Here is a 20,860-nt window from a genome sequence, read left to right as displayed (position 1 = left end):
TTTTCCCCATCTGCATCTAGGATCGTTTTGTGCAAAATTTTCTCCGTTCGGACGTAAAACCTCAAATGAACTTTCTGACGTCGAGATCGATGAAATGCTAATATCTCGCCGTAAAAACCACGCAGTGCAGGGCGAGTCCTTCCCCAGTAATGGACTTTCAGAGAGATCTGCCGGGAAACCAAAATGTGTTCATGTATGCATTGCCAGATCGAAATGCGGCCACTTTGATGGATACAATCCAGGCCTGCATCGCTCCCGGCTCAGTCATCATCTCTGATATGTGGGCATCTTACCAAGGAATTGGAAGGAAGATTGACTTGAATTATACTCATGAAACGGTTAATCATACAGAAAAGTTTGTGGATCCAACCACTGGAACTCACACATAAACCATCGAATCTCTTTGGCACATCTACAAGATCCAGAACAAACGCCAATGCGGCACACACCGATCTTTAGTGGGCAGCTACTTGAGTGAGTTTGTCTGGAGGCAAAGGTACCGGAAAACAGAAGTTTTCATGCACATTATTAATGACATGTCCTTTTTCCCCAGTTCAATAAAAAAATAAAAGTAAAAATTTCATATCCTCTCTTTTCGTATAGTTTTTGAGGTGGCGGGGATTAATTTTTTGGCGGGGCTTATCCGGAAAAGGTCCCTGTGTTTTAAAAGCATCGTACCAGCCCGCCTCTAGTGACCTTGCTGAAAGCGCGGTGGCAACGGTTAAGAATGGATTGATGAAACAAAGCCCAGGTCCTCTAGAAACACTTCTAGACAAGTTTTTCCTGCAGTGCAGAGTTACGCCGCACACTACTACAGGCCAGGCGACCTGTGAATTGTTAATGAGACGAAGACCTCGAGCACGTTTGGATCTGCTACGGCCGGATTTGGCGGTCAAACAACGTTGGTGTTCAAAAACGCAGATAAACATGCCCAAACTCGAACAATACGAAGTCGCTTGGAGGTTTAAGTCAAGCCTCAGCTGTCATACAAGGAATGGGTATGTGACTTCGGTAAACTTTAATCTTATCGACATGTTATTAGAAGACGAGAGAATAATATACCGTCATTTTATCATTCTTCGTCATTATCGTTCCGTAAAACAGATATTTGTTAGTGTACTAACACACCCACAGGGCACAAAGGCATGATGCGGAAGTTCCGTTTTTTACCACTCCCACAAGAATCCAAGGAAGCTGTTGAGCATTATTTTTATCTCAGAAGTTGTATCAACATCAGGCACACGAGGTCCCTCAAGAATCTCATAGACCAGAATCGAGCTTGCTAATTCGTGACGATAAAAGGGCTTGTCACGTAACTGCCAGTAATGAATGATAACCGTTAGTCGGCCAGCCTGTTTGGACACGCCTAACTCAGACACATGATAAATTCGGTCAACTCAATAGGGTTCGGTTGAACGGATGAAAAACAGTCCAAAATTAATTGGAAAACATTACAAACGTTTGTACAGCTCCGCACTCTTCGCTCTAGGTATTTTCTTTTTCTGAATTACGCTCGAAATAGATACGGCAATATATTTTCTGTACTATTTATACTATCTATCTATATCTATACTATCTATCTATATCTTTATCTATACTCACTCTAGTGACAAAGCGTTATCAAAAAGGCTACCTTTTGGTAGTAGCCCGGTGTAACATGAGATCCAAAGTAGATCAAGCGTCGCGACGAGAAACTCAGGTGTACAACTTTTCGTCATCATTTTTCTTCAACGCTCCAACGTTCTTTCAGTTGTATCTTGGAATCCAAAATATCCTGTCTCAGGCTGCCCGTCGGTGCACATAAAATAAATAAATAAATAAATAAAATAGGTCATCGCAGGAATTGCTACCTGAAAGGCCGTGTGTCGGCGATTGGTTTCTTACAAAGCCATAGGACATGAATTGTTGTACAATAACTTTTGAACTATATTTCAAAACACCCGTGAACTTCACACTCGGATGTGCTAGAAGGCTTCATTATCGCAATGAATCGCAACAAACATAAAACACGTTCACGTGAACGCCAGCACGCATGAACAAAAATGCGTTCGTCGAATGTTACCGTTCATTTTGGTTGGCTGGTCAGCTTTACTTGGGTTGCTGATACGCGAATGATGGAATGCATGCTGGCGACAGACTGTACGGTAATTGAGTAGTGAATCAATAGTGATGTAGGTCATCAGGTAGCCAATCCCAAACAAGGGCCATCTACTTATCATTTCGTGAGAAAGAGTATAGCTCCACTTGAACCGTGCTTGGACCAATGGACTTATGGGTTCCACTTTCCTTTCATGCACTGGCATGTCTCATCGCCGTGGCGATTGTCGATTCAGAGACAACATCAGGTGAGAAAGTAGTTGTCCAATAGCAAGGTGAATAATTTCAAAAACCTGAATAGGCTTAGTAGGTTCGGTTTGAATAGGTTTTAAATGTTAAAATATAAAACAATTAGAACCTGGAAGTGTATGCAAAGGTGTAGCTTTGGAATTTTTCGACCTGAAAAAGTAGAACCCGTCCTAAGATTTTATTCGTTTTATCAGATATCATATTGTGTGGTTATTTTCAGGCACTTCTTTTGTTCGACCGTTTCCTCACAGTTTTTATCAGTGCTACTACTAACAAAAATGATGTAAGCATACAGTGATGACAGACCCACAATATCCTGACTTGAAACCGTGGTTTTAGGCAAGACGTCCGGATATTTCAGGAAAAAATGGGAAGCGCTTTTTGTGCACTTGAACTTTTGTAAAATGAATAAATCACTAACTGGGGCACCAATTGTGCGCACAACACACATAACAGCGGCTTAGACTGTTGTTGGCTGTAGGAGCTTGACAACTATTTATCTGTTTGCTTTATGGTGAGGGGTCTGTGGAATTTGGTCCATGTTCTTGTGCTGTGCAATATCAACCACCCCTGGTAGAACAACAATTGTTTCAAAGTCTTGTTCATTGTTTCTTGGGTCGAAACCCTTCCATACGATTGCGATTTGCTGACTGCTAATGACTGAAAACAAAGGAGAACCAATTAATTCTGCAGTGTTTCCTCTGGAAGTTTAGCGGAGACTGATTTCGCCTGCAGGATGAGTCTCCTCCACATCATCAAAAATTGCCATCGGCGTCTTTCACATAGCATTTTATATGATTAAGAAAATTCGGCCGCCTCAATAACCGCCTCATCCTTCTGGTGCCTCATTGGTGCTCGCTGAATCCCGAACTTCCTTCAGCCTTATCGCAACATAAGTGTTCTGGTTAGAAACAAGAGCATCCCACAACGTACATGCGCCTTATTCCTGATAGGATATTACAGGGTAGTGCAGACGTAAAACGACGCAAACTGTACTACTAACATATAGTTGCACTCCATTCTCTAAGCGTAATCACTCATGCCCTTGATTGTTCACTGGTGGGGGAATGCCTTCCTGCTCAAATTCTCTGTTTTGTTTTTCTTGGTCTGAGTTTCACTTTACAGTGTTTCTTGATCTTCCGGCAAAGCTACGCTTCATTTGTAAGGTAAAATCTATACCGAAACCGTTACATAAGTCATCCATTTGCGGAACAGAATGCAGTGGGACCTGGGGAATCTCCTGTTTAAAATGTTCCTCGACCGAAGACATCTTCGGACTGAGTTGTGTCAATAGTCCAGAACCCGGAGAACTTCCATTTTAACGAAATTCCCTGCCCCACACATTAATATCAAAGTCCAGCCTGCCTTGATGTTGCTTGGCGTCTTACCGTTCAAAAGAGGGTGATCAGTGAATTTTCGCAAAGCATTTTAACTTGAATTAGCTCATTCTTTTTCCAATCAAGTATCACATTGTGCTCTCAGATGCAATATTTTTCCCACGCACCGAGGGTTAGTTCAGCGCGGACTATGACCGGTAATCGGCTGATTGTAAGTTCGTTAGACGAGTTCATTTGCAGTTTTGTTAAACTATTCAATTTCTATTCGGTAAGACCACGGTCAATGACCAAAGACATGCATGGGTAGCTAGACAAAGGGGGCCATTTCGTGAGAAATTCGCTTAAGCTGGGACTCAACTAAATCAGTCCATATTTGTTTCTGAGTGACTTGTTCTTTCTAAAGTCTACATAGCATGGGTGCAGGATATGAAACTAACTCAGAACTTTCGATTGTTTCTCTCTTAATTTTCTACCACAATTTATTTCCAAACATCTTATTAGACCTATATGCCACTCACATTTGTGAATAGTCGTTCTTCTATCCTAGCGCAATCTTCCTCGTGAGTCTATTCCAATACGGCAGCGCCAGACTCGAATTCCGCTCATATTAGACTTCACCAGCAGTACGTTTCCTTGATAGTGCCGTGGCTTGAACCATGGATGTCAAGCGAGCGTGTTTCCAGTACACCGGTAGCGTACGGTGGACGCGACTGAACTATCACGTCTAAAGAGACGAATGTTTTGACGTCTGAGTTCACAGTTTATAATGAACGAAATAGATACCTAGTACGTGGTGAGCATTGAGTTCAAAACGAATACACCGCATTTCTATTATTGCACTGAGCAGCCAGTAGGTGAGTTGATCTGATTGTAGACAAAATACAAGCAGGAAATTCAAGTGGAGCGATCTAACCAACCTCTTTCATTTGTCTAGACAGTGTGTTTCACCAAGAAAGTAATTTACTACTACAGTAATTTACTACTCATATTGATCTGATTGTAGACAAAATACAAGCAGTGGGCCGATCAAATCAGCCTCTTTCATCTGTCTAGACAGTGTGCTTCACCAAGAAAGAGGAGTATCGGAAAAACCAAAGCAACTCATTTGCTTGAACAAAGTAAACAACTACTTGAGGATGATGCTATAACGTCAGACACGTCTAATTCGTTGAGGAATTCCTCAGGACTCTCTTTTATTGCTTGTGTCGGTGAAATTTTTTTCAAAATGTTAACTGAAATTTTGATTGTTACTTTGGATCGGATATCATGTTGTCAGATCGTATTTTGTGACATAGAAGTTGACTAATTCGAAACCCATCGTAAAACCTCGTATCGTTTTCGTGCCAAATTTGGTCACTTTCAGGCGCTCCTCTATTACCGTTTTTCAACCACGCAAGTAACTTGCTCGTTTAGTGGCAAGACAATTACTCATTGTTCACGAAGCCCTCATTGCTTGGCGGAGACGGAACTAAAAACCTGAGGTGTGTTGCTAGAATCGGAGAGCTGAATGCTGTTTAGACTACAGCCTAAGACATCGTGAGGTAAGAGGGGATCGGGAGTAGGCAAACTAATTCACACAAATGAAAGATGATAACTTCGAGAAATACACTCATTTGCAAATCAATTTGATTTTCACGAGAGACTCAACTGAATCTCTCTTTTATGATATTCTATAACTGGATGTACTGCACACAGACCGCCTGATGATTCAATTGGCACGATATTCGAGATATCGCAGTATATTTTCATAAACGAAACGAGAAGTTCAGTTGAGTCGCTCGTGAAAACTAAATTGATTTGCAAATGAGTGTATTTTTCGAAAACAGTCCAATTTGGGTCCAAGGAGATCATAACATCGACGGAAACTCCGGGGCTGTCGAAGAATTTTCAGCAACCTTGTGAGCAGTTAGTTTCTTTTAGAGTGGCAAGTGTTCTGTAATCACCAACGCTGTGTCTTTCCGACCTCCCCTGAGGCGATTGTTGACGAGCTTACATACGAGATTAGGGGCGATTCCTGAACATGGCAGACCGTTGGAGAGGCATCATGAGTGTATACGGAGCACGTACCGAACGATATGCGGGGAGATCCTGTTGAAAAACCAGCCAAACTATACCAGTTGATGTTTTTGTCAGTTTGAAAAGAAAGATAAAATATTTGGAAATGAAAATTTGGACTACTTTTCGATTGGTGTATCAAGGAACTCGGGAAATAGTCACTTCATTACAGGCAAAACTGAGTTTCTCCGTCTTTTGTAGATACATCAATTTATACCCTAGATATCATGTTAATTTGTACAAAACAATGAAATGCTGATGCAGAGTCCAGCTGATCGTGTCAGGTATGGTCCACGTTAATCTACCCCGGAAATTCGCAGCAACGCTAGTGGCGTGAAATGTGTATTCCGCAACATTAGCGTCATGTAATGCTTTGATAATTTGCTGGACTTGTGGCTAAAATGTTTATCATAGCTCATAATAGTCACAATGAGCAGTTTTGAGAAAAACGCATAACCACATTCCTGAATGTCAAGCTAACCAAACGTGAAAATGATTTCTAATACCTGAGAAGATTGGCACCAATATAGGACACGCAAGTATTTCACGTGTAAATCTTCAGCTAATATCCCACAATGGTGCTTCTTCACTAGTTACCTAAGGTCTGGATATTGCCGAAAATGGGTCAGCAAAGTTGGTGTATGGTTCTTGATGCCATCACGGACTTTGTCACATCAAATTCCGTGCACCATAAGTTCACAGCCTCAAGACACAATTGATTCCTTTTTGTGGCTAATTTTCTCAGTACGTTCAGTGAAATTAACGAGAGTGGCTACAACATGACGCCGCAAAAGATCGGTTTGAATAGAGCACATGGCATTGTCGGATGAAGTTGAACTCAATGGTTAGAGCGCGAACTGACTGACTGGAAGGTCCTTGGTTCGAACCCGACCTCTGTCTCTCGACTTCCCTTGTCTAGGCTTGGACAACCTGACAGTATTCCAACCTTTGTGTTTCTTTCGGGTGGCAGGGCAGTTAGGTACCGAAATGGTGCTACAGTTGAACGCTTACACCTGGTTATCTCGCGCGACAATATAACTATGGGTCCCTGTAAATCTACGTTTGAAGAATCACGAGAATTTGAGGGATATTAAATGAACATGATACGACCTGTGATGCTGGAGCACTCAGGTTGGTCTGGGTGAATTAAGAGTGGTTACCGTCACTAGGACTTTGAAGGAGGGGCAAAACAACAGCAAAAACCCTTGGACAAAAGAAGTCCGATGCGAAGTGTAAGGTAACCAAATAGGCAGAAGTTGATACCAGCGATTAGTAGTAAACAGGTAGTACGGACATCTTGGTTATAGACTGTCTTTAATCGATCGCTGAGCTTCCGCACCTACAATTACAGTTTCTTACAATCATCACGCGCTTTCGTTTTTTGTGTGCTAAAATTCCATCAAAAGCAGAAAACACGTCTTCAGTGAACATCGGGGCGAGATGGACCCAGTGGTTAGAGCTCGAATTTACTGACCGGAAGGTCCGTGGTTCGAATCCGACCTCTGCCTCTCGAATTCCCCTGTCTAGGCTTGGGCAACCTGGCAGTATCCCAGCCCCCGTGCCTCCTTCATGTGGCATGGCAGCTAGGCACCGAAAGGGTGCTACAGCTGAACGACTGTGATTGTGACCGTTGAACATCAAGGAAGTGGATGGGTTGAGGTGTAGTCCCGGTTGGTCAAACTGATCTTCATCAACATCAGGGAATTATGCGAATAGCGATTGTTCAGCTAAACTGATGCATCGTACACTTGGTCACAGTGCTGCAGAGAGACGGATGGCATAGTGACTTCAGCAAAAATTATGGTCTGTTCTGTACGACACCTTCTGAAAAATGTCTAGCAACATATGGTGGGTTTGTAAATGATGTTAGACAAACGTGGTGCTGCTCTTCCCTTTGTTGCATGAAGTTCCACCAGAACTCAACAGCCGTTTTGGCACTAGAGTGTGCACTTTGATTCCTTAGTGGTCTTATAATTGAAGAATCAAAGGTCAAGTTTTAATCTGACGCCCAAATCTTCTCCTCGGAAACTGTGATGGTGGAACTACCGTTCACAAATTATCATCCTTCTCAGAACTTCTATGGTGTTGGTAAAACACCGTAGGTGATCCACTTGCGCATTCTCGGATATCCTTACTATGTTTAGTTGATTCTTCCTTGTCAGCGGAACATATTTGTGCGGAAGTTGTCTACATTCTTGAACACATGTCAACCAAACGAACGTTTCGAATCCTCCTTTCGTATGAATGTCACCGGTTTCCTCATGATACACTCACCGACTGTTAATGAGATCACATATCCTTAAGAACGCAACCAATATGTTCATCCCATTAACCGGAACAAAACCGATAGAAATATTCTAATCCAAACCTCTACCTGTTGCACACGGTTGCCTAATCTCCCTAAGAGGACCAGTCTTAGTCAACAGAAAAGTCTAACTATAACAGCTCCGAGCCCATAAAGGAAACTACTCACAAGGTTGCTTAAAACTCTTCGACAGCTCACGACCGGTTTCGCCCTTCTTGGGGCTCATCAGGTAGCCCTGAGCCCACTTCGTGTTGTCCTTACCGGCGTCCAATGTTTCAGAGTTAATCACGCATAATTCTGGGAAAAGTAAATCTAATCGGAGGTGGTCTAGTTTGCACAAGTTGGTGCATACTTTCGTAGAGTAAGGGTTTTAAAGTACAGACAGGTTTCGGGAAGTTCATTCCACCAGATCTCCCCCTCCGAAAAGTATGGAAGAATCAAACCACATCACAAGGGTTAAAGACAAAAAAGAATCGTTCACAGATGGTCTCATCAAGCGACTAACAGAGCGGGCGAACTCGGTACTTCCGTGGAAGTTACCATTTATGCGTTTGTTAATTTAAGGCAGTTACCATTGAACACCTGCGTGAAACCTGCTAACTTCATTTGGTCACAGTAGATCGTTTCTATTAGAAACACATAATTACAAATGCCACTTTGTATCGATTACATTTATTAATGGCTGCTCAAGTTGGGGGGTGAGGGCTTTTGTAGTATGGCAAACCCTGGAGGATGCTCATCTTCTCGGAGAAGTATTGTCTACCTAACTTTATAGTCAATCTACCTTTAGTTGCGGAGGCACTGGTCCTCAAGTGATCTTGTTAAACAAAAAAAGGACTGAGCGACTTCGTGAAAGCTACGCAGTTCTCGAATGTTTGTGCACTCAGCGATTTCAAACATGTGTGACAATTCGGGCAGGTTTTCGAGTGGGCGCAGTGATTAGCCTGTGCGACAGATATTGTTACTTTGCAGTGCTTAAGTAAATCGATAGCCAATTCTCTGGATCCATTTGGATAGTTCAGTTGAGATATCGCTCTGTTAATAGGTTCAACCAGTGCGGAAAAACCCAAAAACACTGCGCGGCTGCTATATCCTCAGTGGAAATCACTGGTAGTGCACGTATTTCCAGTCTCCAGGGTAACTCGATCCCGTAACCTGCCGGTTCGTAGGTGACTTCTTAATCTCTCGGTCACAAGTGGCTGGTCAGCAGTGTGATTACCTCGCATATATACGGGATATAGCATTAATCACCCTTCAAATACGGAAACCATATCAGCTCATGTTAGACGGAATTCCACATGGATCCCGCCTTACTGCTCACAGTTAGGTGCTGCTACGGACAAGGAGTCTATTCAGCACAAAATTGGCCGAAATTTGGGGATGCCTGTCGGTCTAGCATCAAGGCGAGCTCTGATTGGTTGAAAGTCGAGACTCAATAACCAATCACTAGAAGGTACTGGCCGAAGGCCAATTGTTAATGTAGCGTCGAGAAGGCGTCAGAATTTCTAGGTTTTCGCCGCATACCCTAGAGATAAGAAATGTTGTACAAGTGTTCGTGACCTCGTTTTGGGCGTTAGTATACGTTGTACACCACTGGTGGTTGTTTTTGACGCGAACGCTGGCTTGGGAGGCTCTGACCGAGAAGTAAGCTGAGGAAAATACCGTTACATGCGCAATGGATTTGGATAGCTCAGTATTTCGACCCGTGAACGAACGTGATAAACTGACCGAGTGGTTTGCTTTCGCACTGATTACAGCCAACTATCCTGTTGCTACTTCACACTCCTTAGGGTTTTTCGGTTCATTAAAGCTGTGATATTATCCACATTCTATTTTTCCCCACTGCATGAGTGGAAACAACATTCGAAGTGGTATCTGTGCAACCACTTGAAAACCCACGTTTCGACCCAACAGTGAAGGTTTGTCATTTGTGTAGAATATGTCCCATATATTGACTTGGAAGCAGGATAGGTTCGCAGACTAGCCACTTGAAATGACAGCTTTCGTGACCGACTTGGTGTCCAGTTTAAATCGTCATTTCCAAAATCATCGGGGACAGGAGGAGAGGCATTTGTTTATGCCGTTGTTAGAAGCGTCCTCTCTCCATCAAGTTACTTGAAAAGTAATTGATTCTTAAGGCGACCGTGTCTTCCACGTACGAATAGGCAAGACCGCACTCAGTAATTCTTCTGCTACACCGACACAGAGTTGCTAAACTTTGCCAGCCTGAACGTTTAATCATTTTCTTTTGGAGCCTTGTTTGGAGAACATAATTCATGCTCACCTTATGGTAATATCACTGGAATTTCTGGCATTTTTGGGTACAGTTCGTGCTAAAGCGTGAACGTACTACACTGTTCACCAACAGACTTGTCTGAGCGGACTGTGCTAATACCTGTTGTACCAGCAATCCCTGTCTCGTGCTGATTGGCTGAATGATCTCAATATTACACTTTTTTCCGCGGCTTTCAAGCAGATTTCAACTGTGGATCTACGTCGGACTATCCCATATTCTCATTTGGACTGACATGACCCAGAATATTGATTTTAGACTGTTTTTATTGATTTTCAGCACCAGTTATGTGAAGTCCGTGATTTTTCGCGCAATTGAAGCGGACATCAAGTTAGCCCATAAGAAGTCACTGGTCGAGGATGATGGACAGAGAAAGAAAAATCATGTTGTATAGATAGTTGCGCTTTAGGCGTCAGGCCCGTGGTTATTTTCGTCTGTTCGCTACCAGGAACGATGACTTAATTCTCTTCGAGATGGCCAGGAAAAAGTATAAAAACACGCGTTACTAAAATGGTGTAGGATTATATCATCCAGCTATATGGTTTTGGATCATATTATCTTTTCGTCCTCCTTAGCAGAGGAGATAGTCTCAAAATGCACGTGAAGAAAGATTGGTGTGGCTCCACACACGTACGGTGCAAATATTCCATCATGTGCCACCAACTTGACTCAGTGTTCAGAGCGTGAATTTACTGACCTGAGGGTCCGTGGTTCGTACCCAGTCTCTGCCTCTCGACTTCCCCTGTCTAGGCTTGGGCGACCCGGCATTATGCCTGCCCTCGAACTTCCTTCGTGTGGCATGATAGCTATACACCGAAAGGGTGTTACAGCTAAAACAATTATCACCTGCCTGACTGCGGCAGGCCAGTCCCACCTTTTAACGAATTATACTTGGGTTTCCAGGTTCAGAACAGTCCGACTGCTGACCTTCCTACGGTCATTTTGGATTGCTTGGGTCGGTTTACCTGCGCACTCATCGGTGATCCAAAAAGGCCTGTTTTTCGCCTGACTTTTTTTTCACACAAAGTGTTCGGAATTTCCTCACATACCTAGAGCTCCGTTCAAGCGCTTCACTGCTCACAGGTGCAGCCTGCTTGCCTGCGTTTTGCACCTGTCGTCGAAGGTGTGCCATGCAGGTCTAATCAAAAGGCAAGCATGAACGAACAAAAAACAAAGTGTTCACCACGTAATATCAGTCTATTAGATAGCTCGGTTTCTATGTTAAGTTTTCTTTACTTTTCTTTAGCCTTGGTATTTCCCCACCTGAATGGCTATCTCAGTGTTTGCTTCGACCTGTGCTGCAATTCGGGGACCGTCCACCTCAGCCCCGAGCTATTTTCTTCTCCAATTCGTATGCAGTTGTGGAGGGGATTGGAGTGAACTCACATTGGAAGATGCTTTTCTATGAGATTAGAGATCTCAGTTTAACAACCAAACTGGAATCGCCTTAATAGGATCTACAACAATGACCTCTACAACAATAAAATTTATCTTATACCAAGGCGATTACCAAGACCCATATACGATGAAGATTAAAAGTTATGTTCTCTTGACCCTCATCTAATCGAACAACCGGGGATTTGTAAGGCTTTCTGTTAGGACGCTTCCAGACCAAAAAGTACATGTTCAGAAAACGACGCGTCGCAAAGGTCATCATCGGTCACCACACTATCCAAATGCGTGAGCTGAGCTTACCAGACATGCCACAGCAACAAGCGACCAGAGAAGGAGTGTGAGGATGGAGGGGCGTTGTTATTGGCTGAACAAGAACGGGCAAGCAAGTGACCATATTTGGCTAACCACCCACCCTATATATTTTCGCACTAGCTCCGTCCAGTTGACGGGCAGTGCAACCATCTTCTTGATCTCCCATCTGCTCCTCATCGCGTAGTCTAGTAGGCCCACTTCAGGAGTTCTCACGATGTGACACATCCGAAACCACACGCTGAAAGTACCGGCTCCTGACTAAGCTGGATAAACTGCCACTGATAGCCTCGAATTTGTATGGGAACATGGGGCGAATAAAGTCAGGCAGGTCACGTGGTCTCGATCATCTGTCGCGTTTGCTTCTCAGAGTGTAATGATATTCGCAGCGACACAATCTCCGTTCCACTCACTGATAATCACAGCCAGGACATACCTGGCTGTTGGCACCCAGCCACCTGTGCGGAAGAACTGAGCAACGAGGTTTCGAGCAGCCGCTCTTATCTTCCTTCGTTTTAGGCTTACCGGACAAGTGATGCTCACTAGAGTATCTGTTGTGTTGTGCGGTGGCCGAGCTATTGAGTTACGCCTGCAGTGCGCCTACCAGACTACGCGATAGGGAGAAGACGGAGAACTGGGGACACGGCTGTATTGCCAGGACAAAACATACAGAGCGTCTGCGTAAATATATAGGATGACTAATTGGTCAAATATGGTCGTTCACTTGTTCGCTCCGTACAGCCAATGATGGTGGTCCGGTCGTGAACATTCTCAAGCCCACTACGCTGGTCGTGTGTTGCTAGGCCGTGTTTGGTGCGTGCCGCTGACTCACCTACTTTCCGGACGTGTCGAACCGATGTTGACCTTGGGGATGCATCACTCTGTGCACATGTGCTTTTTCTTCTGTCTGGGCGCGATCTGACAGTATCAGAATCAAGACATACACCAGTTTGGTTATCACCGGCCTCATTCCACGGTAGTCACCATCACTTACCCAGCTACCCCCGTCATTTCAGCATTTATTAAAAAAGCTGATGTACGCTCGCTGTCTATTGACTGCACCGATGTTTTTGAATACCTTGGCAGAGGAAATTTACTGCTGCCCTCCACCAAGGTGGGAGGCGAACAAAGTAGAGTCAGGCTGAGTAGAAGATTACTTTGCAAACCGAGAGTAATTCGCAAGCATGGGTGTTTGCATCCTTTCCCCATTACCGCATAAATGCAACGTACTCGGGAGACCATATCCCCGTTTTTCTTCCCCTTATACGGAAGAGCCATAACCGTCCGTGATTTTCTCATGCGCTACAAAAGATGTTGATGACAGTGGTCGGTTACATTTACCGTGTGGCTGGAGCAGACCTGCCCCTACACATTGTACCGCGCGAAGTTGTCAAGACACGCTGTCTCACCCGCCGTATCACGAAATGCCAAGAAGCTATCTTTGCATTCACCCTCGATCAGCGGTACAACTGCTCAGCCGTCAACCTCTTACCACGTTGGTGCTCCTGGATCTGCTCCAGAATAGCCCCGCCAAAAAATTAAACCTCGCCACCCGAAAAAAATTAGAAAAGAGAGCATATGAAATTTGTACTTTTAGTTTTTATTAATTAGGGTGGAATTGGGATAGGTCATTAATAATTTGCATGAAAAGGTCCGTTTTTCGGTACCTTTGCCCTCCAAACGAACTCACACAAGTAAATGTCCACTAAAGATCTGTGTGTACCGCATTGGCGTTTATTCTGCATCTTGTAAACGTGCCAAAGACCTTCAGTCGTTGGATCCACAAAGTTTTCGGTGCGATTAACCGTTGGAGTCTACAGAAGCCGCCAGGCGCAAAAATCGCGTAGAAGGTTATTCCAGTCAACAGCGTCGTTGTGGCTAATAGATAATTTCTCTAAGCGGAATTTGATTTTTGCCAAATTTTTGAACAAGCAATAAATGAATGAAATTGCTGTCCTAAACTCCATCCTAGACCGCTCCAACCAAGTTCCCTTTCGAGGACCGATCTCTTGCCGACACTGTAAGGCATTACGCCTCCACCTGTCGGAAACAGTTGAAGGTGTCATTTGGTGGCCATTGTTGACTACAAGTTGCTGATGGGTCACTCTGTGGCTTTGCAAAAAACGTAATGCCGTCTGCTTTCCATTAACGAGAGTTGAAAGCGTCAGGAAGGTCACCCATGATTTTACGTCCGAACGGAGAAAATTTTTGCACAAAATGAGCCTAGATGCGGATAAGGAATCGGTTTCATCAAAAGTAGTTCAAGGTTTTGTGTGTACATTGAATTGGAGCTAGCAAGAAGTAGCGGGTCGTAACTTCGCGCACATGCACTTTTTGCGTTAGTGGCGGGGATTATCTGGAAAAGATCCGTGCTACTTTCCTCAGCACGTTCAATAAGCGTAATTCTATCGAACAAACTTATGTGCGATCCTCTCTTAGTCAACTACAGTTCGACGTCTATCTATGAAACTGAAAACCCACTCTGTTATTTGATGGCCTGTTCATAGAGTATCCGGCGTTTCTATCCTTTCCTTGTTGGATTTTTGGCTCTCTCGTTCCCTTTCGTGGATTGTTTGAGAACGTATACCTGTCAGACGGTCAAACGCCTTTCAAAGCAGAATGGAAACTAACATACAGCTTGACTGACTTCGCCACGAGCAAGCATCTTGACTTTCATCCCAACTTCATCCATGAATCCTTTCTCCAACCAACTTCTAGAGCTAAGGCGACCTCATGTCATAATCCCCGATGCCAATTTCCACACAGCAGACATTTAACCTAATGTAATTCTGTGATCCTTCACCGAACTCATTTTCCAAACTTCCTGCACCCACCTACAACTAGTCCGAAATTGTCTAGCGTCCGTAGCACTGCGTGACTCGGAAGTCCTGACGGACAGGTCAGTCGATCGACACTACAAGGTAAGACATTTGGTTGTCGTTCAAGGTGCCAGGCAAACCAGTTAAAGCGAGATCATGTAACGAGTCATGTGCTGGTTGGGTAGTGGTAAAACAGTTGCATCGCATGTCAGATTTCTAGATTTCAGGTCCCGGATACACACTGTTGACAAGCCATAATAGGAGCGAAACTCGAGTCCAGTGCTTCCCCCTACGACCTGAGAAGTGCTGTGTAATTCGAGCCTGAGCTACTCCCAACGCCCTGCATAACTTTCTCAGGTACAGTATTCACTGTTAGCTGATTCACATACAACCCTTGACTCACATTAAGTTGTTCTTTTTCTCATTCCTATACGCTGCCGTTTGAAGTTTACCTGCGAAAAATTCACTCCAACGATGTGAACAGCTCTAGTCGACTTGAGTTGATATGGCCGCGGTATTCTGTGGTTGTTTGTCATGGTTGCCGCACTGTCATCGATTGGTGTTCATACTCTGCATTTTTTTCAAATATTGTTTTTGTTGTCTCCGATTCACATTGAAATCGCCTTCGGATAGTTGACTTTGTGTCATCTGTTGTCTATTTGTGGTGCATACACGCTTGCTCTTTCGTGTTTATCCGAAGTGTCATTACACTAATGTGTATAAAAGAACAGTGTTCGGAAGTTCAAAGCTCCAAAACAAGCCCTGGAATTTTCACACCATAAACTGAAATTTTCTTCGGTGCGTTCTATGAGCAGTTAACCGGTCATCAATTTCCGGGGCCTTATGTGACTCTGGAAGCTTTTTCTGATGGACCACTTCCAGACCTAGCCTTTAAGGGCTCCTTTAGGCGATCTCGAGAACAACTGCGCTATTTGCTGTGTGTTGAAAACTTATAGTCACGGGACTACTTAAGTCAGTACTCAAATCAGAGCTTCCAGTGATTGATGGATTATCAATGTTCCAACTCCCACGTACTGCTTCTGTCAGTGCACAAGCAATCTGACTGTATAGGATTACTCCCGGTAGAGGGATGATTATGCGTTGAAACAGCGCCACATCTGACTGACTCGTTTTTCCTCATTGCTCGCTTATCCCCCCCACACACAATTCACTAACCCATGAACTACGAGATTTTATCGCCAGCTGAGTCTGCCAATGGTATGCAGTTTGTCGGTTCTTGCTCATCCCGTCCGCGTTTCGCCTAGAAATCCTCCAGCTGAATTGTTCACGCAGTGTGAGTATTAGTTTGCTTGTACGGATGTGTACTGTTTTGATTAGCTGACAAAGTGGTAAACAACTGAGCCCCCCACCCGTCAACCTTAGCGTCATGAGTGTGTATCGCAACATGGGTACAAAATGGTAACCAGTAAGAAAGTGGGGTTGATGTTGATTTCGGAACCATGTCTACCTGATAACCTCCCAACGAAGGCGGGACGGACACTGAGTTACCGGAAGTTTTCGGTAACTTTACGATTAGTATTGAGACGAATACGGTTTCATGTAGGCAAGCCCAAACATACAGGAGAGTTGATTGTTTCACTACCGCATGTTTTTTATGAGTTTTGTGAGTTTTGTGTTTGTTTTCATTTCTATCTCATCATTCTTTCATTATGCTGAACAATGATTTCAAATTATTCTGTTGTATTCTGTTTAACTGATGTGTCGTGTACACATGTACACACGACGCACCACGAAACGCTGATCATTTAGAATAGTCTATAATGGTTTTACGAATGACTGTCTATAACCAACACACATATCACTAGCCGGCCGCATGTCTGCCTGGGCTGTCCGTTGAAGGCAGCAATCATCATAATCAACAATAGCATGACATCGGTGTTTAACACCAATGCTCCGCTGTCGTAAAACCATGATTTATTTGAAAGCCTTATCGTGAAGAAAACGATAAAAGTGGACGGGGAACGGACTTGGTGCTAGCTTACTACAATGATTCCGAGGTGACTGTATCTCCACTCATTCAGCTAATCTGGATAGAAACTAACAACAAGAACGCCACTGACATCCGTTGGCAGCCATATCTTGTAGTGTCTCCAACCAGGCACAGTGAGGATCACGCAGTCCTCATACTGGAAGGCGAGTAGCACCGACAGCACCCAAGCGTTTCGTGATCTGCTTCATACTCCTCTGCCAAGTCAAGTGTTGGCCACCTCTCTGTTTACGTTACTCTGAGTTGGGCATGGAAAACAGCACTCTCTTTGGCAAACGATGGTTCGGCATACCCAACACACGTCCCAGCCAACGCAGCTTCTGGTGCTAGACACATTCTTCAGTGGAAGTACCCGTTGCAAAACTGAAAACTCGCTTTCAAATAGCCTCGTTACGTATACGCTGACATAAAACAACACGAGTTATGGTCCTGAGACAAAGACTGCCGTACAACTGAAGACGCATCAGTTCCGCTGCTCGAACAGGCCAAGTCTCACAGCCATACAGCAAAACAGTCCGCAATCTAGCTTGATTTAAGGATACACGCCATAGGTGTCTCAAATTAGCAAACATGTCCCGAGCGTGGCAGATCGTGCATTGAACCTCATCTGTCACAGTACAGTCAGGAGTAATACAACTTCCAAGAAACGCTCTACAACTTCCAGTGAATCTTCCTGGGTTGTATGTGGCGTGCCCAGGGACTGCATGTCCAGGAGGATGACCTTACACTTTGTGGGTGCAAAGTAAATACCAAAGGATAGGATGACTTCGGTCAGTTCATCCAAAAACACTCGCGCCTTCTCCTGCTCTTCGAAGATGGGAACGATGTCATCTGCGTAATCCAGATCAACAAAGTTTCGGTCACAGGCTATCTGAACCTTCCAGCGTTCGTTTCATAATTTCATCGATCACGAAGTTAAACAGGAATGTGGAGAGTGGGAATACCCGACGGACACCACTTTATGTACAGAAGCTTTTGGAGAGCTCTCCGTATACTCTCACCCGTCCGGAAGTCTGAAGGGTGCTGGAGCTGTCCATCTGCCCTCACTAAGATGACCAGCTAAGCAGTCTCATGGGTTTATAACTGTACACTGTAAACTTTACACTAGGTACAAAATATTCAGCCAGCTGCACCTGTGGCTAAGCTTAGGAATATCACCAGGAATTCGGATGGTGGGGAAGGATAATATTCAGTCAGCCTAGCCCAGAATCGACGACGAGCTGGGAAAAACTAGCCAACTGTATATGAAAAACCAGTTCACCAAATAAATTCACCGATTGGCCAACATTTTTGGCTGACTACAAATAAGGTTTACCAGTCGCAAAAGGTGGTAATCGATAGGGGATCAACACATCTGGTAGCCGTTTAGCGAAATACACTCATTTGCAAACTAACTTGGTTTTGCCAGAGACTCGTCTGGAACCCAGCGGATGTTTCCAGGCAACTGAATGTGCTGCACCAGGCCGCCTCATGTTTCAGTCGCTACGACATTCGAGTTATCGTGATACATGTATATTCGTAATGCACTACTCATAAGGTTGCTGAAAACGCCTCGATGGCCCACGACCGGTTTCCTCTTGGAGCTCATCAGGTAAGCGCAGTCCCCGAGCCTCAGCTGCGTTCCAGGTTAGTCTCTCGCAAAACCAAATTAGTTTGCAAATGAGTGTAGTTCGCTAATTTCGTGCAATTTGGTTTCAAGTAGAACCTAAGGTTAACGGAAACCCGAGGACTGCGCCTACCTGATGAGCCCCAAGAAGGGCGATACTGGTAGCCAGTTCTTTTATCTGCCTATCGCTGACACATGCATGAGGAACTATCCGGAGTAGGCGGTTGCGGGTTGCTCTATGAATAGTTTCCGTTGTTTGATAAAAAAGCTCATTCGGAGATGCATTAAGCAATTCAACTAACAAGGCTCTGCCTTATTATCCATGGATATTTACACAAGGCACAGAACCCATTCAGAAAGTTGAAATTTGTGACACCTTAAAATGACTTCAAACTCAATGAAATGACGCCCCACGCTGGGTTTTTACTATGACGCTTGCAATTTTCCCCCCTTATTTAGACCTACAGAGTGACCTCCCCAAGAATTTCTCGCTAAACTATGAGGAAAGTGTCGCCCAAATTTACCTGTTCTGGGAGGAATCCCTGATTATAACTCAAAAGGCGATTTACGAACTGACATACACCATCGGTGGGAACTCTGGAAGCTATGAGATTCAAAATGCTCCACTTGAGTTCGTTTTGGATAAACCACCTTGTACGATAATCGGCCTGACTTTACGAGTGCACAATACGACGGACTATTCCGATGAATTTGCTATGATCGCCTTTGAATCACAACCTGAAAGTGAGTGTTTTTACTAAAATCAGAATTGAACCACATGTAATGCTTTTCGAGAAATACACTCGTTTGCAAATCAATTTGCTGTTCACGAGAGCTCAAGTGAATAGTTCACGGGGGGAAATGGAACATCAGCTATTTTGATTCCACAACTCCGGACGTAATTTAACAGCATTACATGTGTCTTTTTTCATAAAGAAAATTACTCATAAGGTTGCTGAAAACTCTTCGACAGCCCACGACCGGTTTCGCCCTACTTGGCCGCTCATCAGGTAGGCGCAGCCCCCGAGGTTCCGTCAACCTTTTGTTCTACTTGAACGCAAATCGCACTGTTTTCGAGAAGTACACCCATTTGCAGATCGATTTGGTTTGCACGGAAAGCTCCACTGAATCTCTCGTTTATGACATACTACAACATAAGTTTGACGGAAACTCAGAGAATGTGCCCATCTGATAAGCCTCAAAAAGGGTGAAACTAGTCGTGGGCTGTCGAAGAGTTTTCAGAAACCTTATGATTAGTTTTCTTTATAAAAAGAACACATGTAATGCTGTTAAATTACGTCCGGAGTTGTGGAATCAAAATAGCTGATGTTCCATTTCCCCCCGTGAACTATGAGCTACCGATATCAGTCAAAGTTAACTGCTTACATTGCAGAACGAGCAAGGAACGTTTTAACGTCACTGCCGATGCAAAGAGTCATATATCTTATGTATAAGAAATGTGCGTCTAACATATATATTATCTTCTGTGTCTCCCGTGCCCACAAATATCGAATAAACTGAATGCACTGCATATATGTTTTCCCAAAGTTGTTGCTCATGTCACCTTCAGCAATGCGATAGAATGTGATCAATCTAGAACAACCTAACAGACGGGAAATGCACACTTTAGCCGCCTGTTGAAGTGCAAATAGCGGGAGGTCAAAATCCCAAAGCCTCGTGAATGAACATGATGAAATCGGCGAAGTGATGCAACTGGACTGCGGGAACAAACCACAGCAAAGGAACACAGTAAAATAAACTGTCCAAACATACTAACGATGATGTTGAGCAAACGGTAACCGGGTTTGCAATTTTGAAAACTAATTGGCGTTCTACATTCCTTGAATACTTGCCCTCCTCAAGTCTGTCGACTCAGCTTGTCACTACGTTTACGTAGCATTCAGAGTGTCCACACTATGGAGCATCCTGTCGACTATTTTCTTGAAATGGACATACGAAAAAGCTAGTAACAAGGGCTGACTGCGCACTCAACATTCGTTTGCAAGGTGAATCGTAACCAGACTGATGTCAATCTAATTTTCAGAAGCTGGTGCAAATAAATCTTGCTCTTCGTTAGGAAGTAGATTACAGAAGATAACAAAGCTGCATCGACCTAGAATCGGGCGGCTGCTTCCAACCGTGAGCTTAAGTCATAGTACTGAAAACAGTGCTGAGTAGTATCCCCACTTCCCTAATATACACCAAACGAATCCTGGCACATTTGCCTTGTGCGTACCTGTCAGACAAAAAAAGACTGTCAACCTCATTTGAAACCTGTTTAAATCTTAGGTTCATCAGAATCGAATATGCGAATCACCCCTCCGAGGTTCAAGAAAAATCATGTGAGGCTTCTCCGGGTCCTTATATAAAGTATATATATATATATA

At 44.0% G+C, this 20,860-nt stretch overlaps 1 protein-coding gene across 1 annotated transcript in view; it reads left to right on the top strand.

The window, feature by feature from the left end:
• Positions 1-2,263: 2,263 nt before the first annotated feature.
• Positions 2,264-20,860, top strand: part of T265_05131 (hypothetical protein) — a gene marked incomplete at both ends in the record, with an annotated part of 48,465 nt that continues 29,868 nt past the window's right edge. Inside the window, 2 exons of the mRNA XM_009170055.1 lie at positions 2,264-2,345; positions 18,933-19,217. Coding sequence (XP_009168319.1) covers positions 2,264-2,345; positions 18,933-19,217 — 367 coding nt within the window. The remainder of the gene's footprint in view (positions 2,346-18,932; positions 19,218-20,860) is intronic.

This window comes from Opisthorchis viverrini, assembly GCF_000715545.1.
Source record: "Opisthorchis viverrini unplaced genomic scaffold opera_v5_96, whole genome shotgun sequence".
Taxonomy (NCBI): domain Eukaryota; kingdom Metazoa; phylum Platyhelminthes; class Trematoda; order Opisthorchiida; family Opisthorchiidae; genus Opisthorchis; species Opisthorchis viverrini.
The sequence above is the reverse complement of the archived record's forward strand: the minus strand, read 5'-3'. Positions and strand labels throughout refer to the sequence as shown.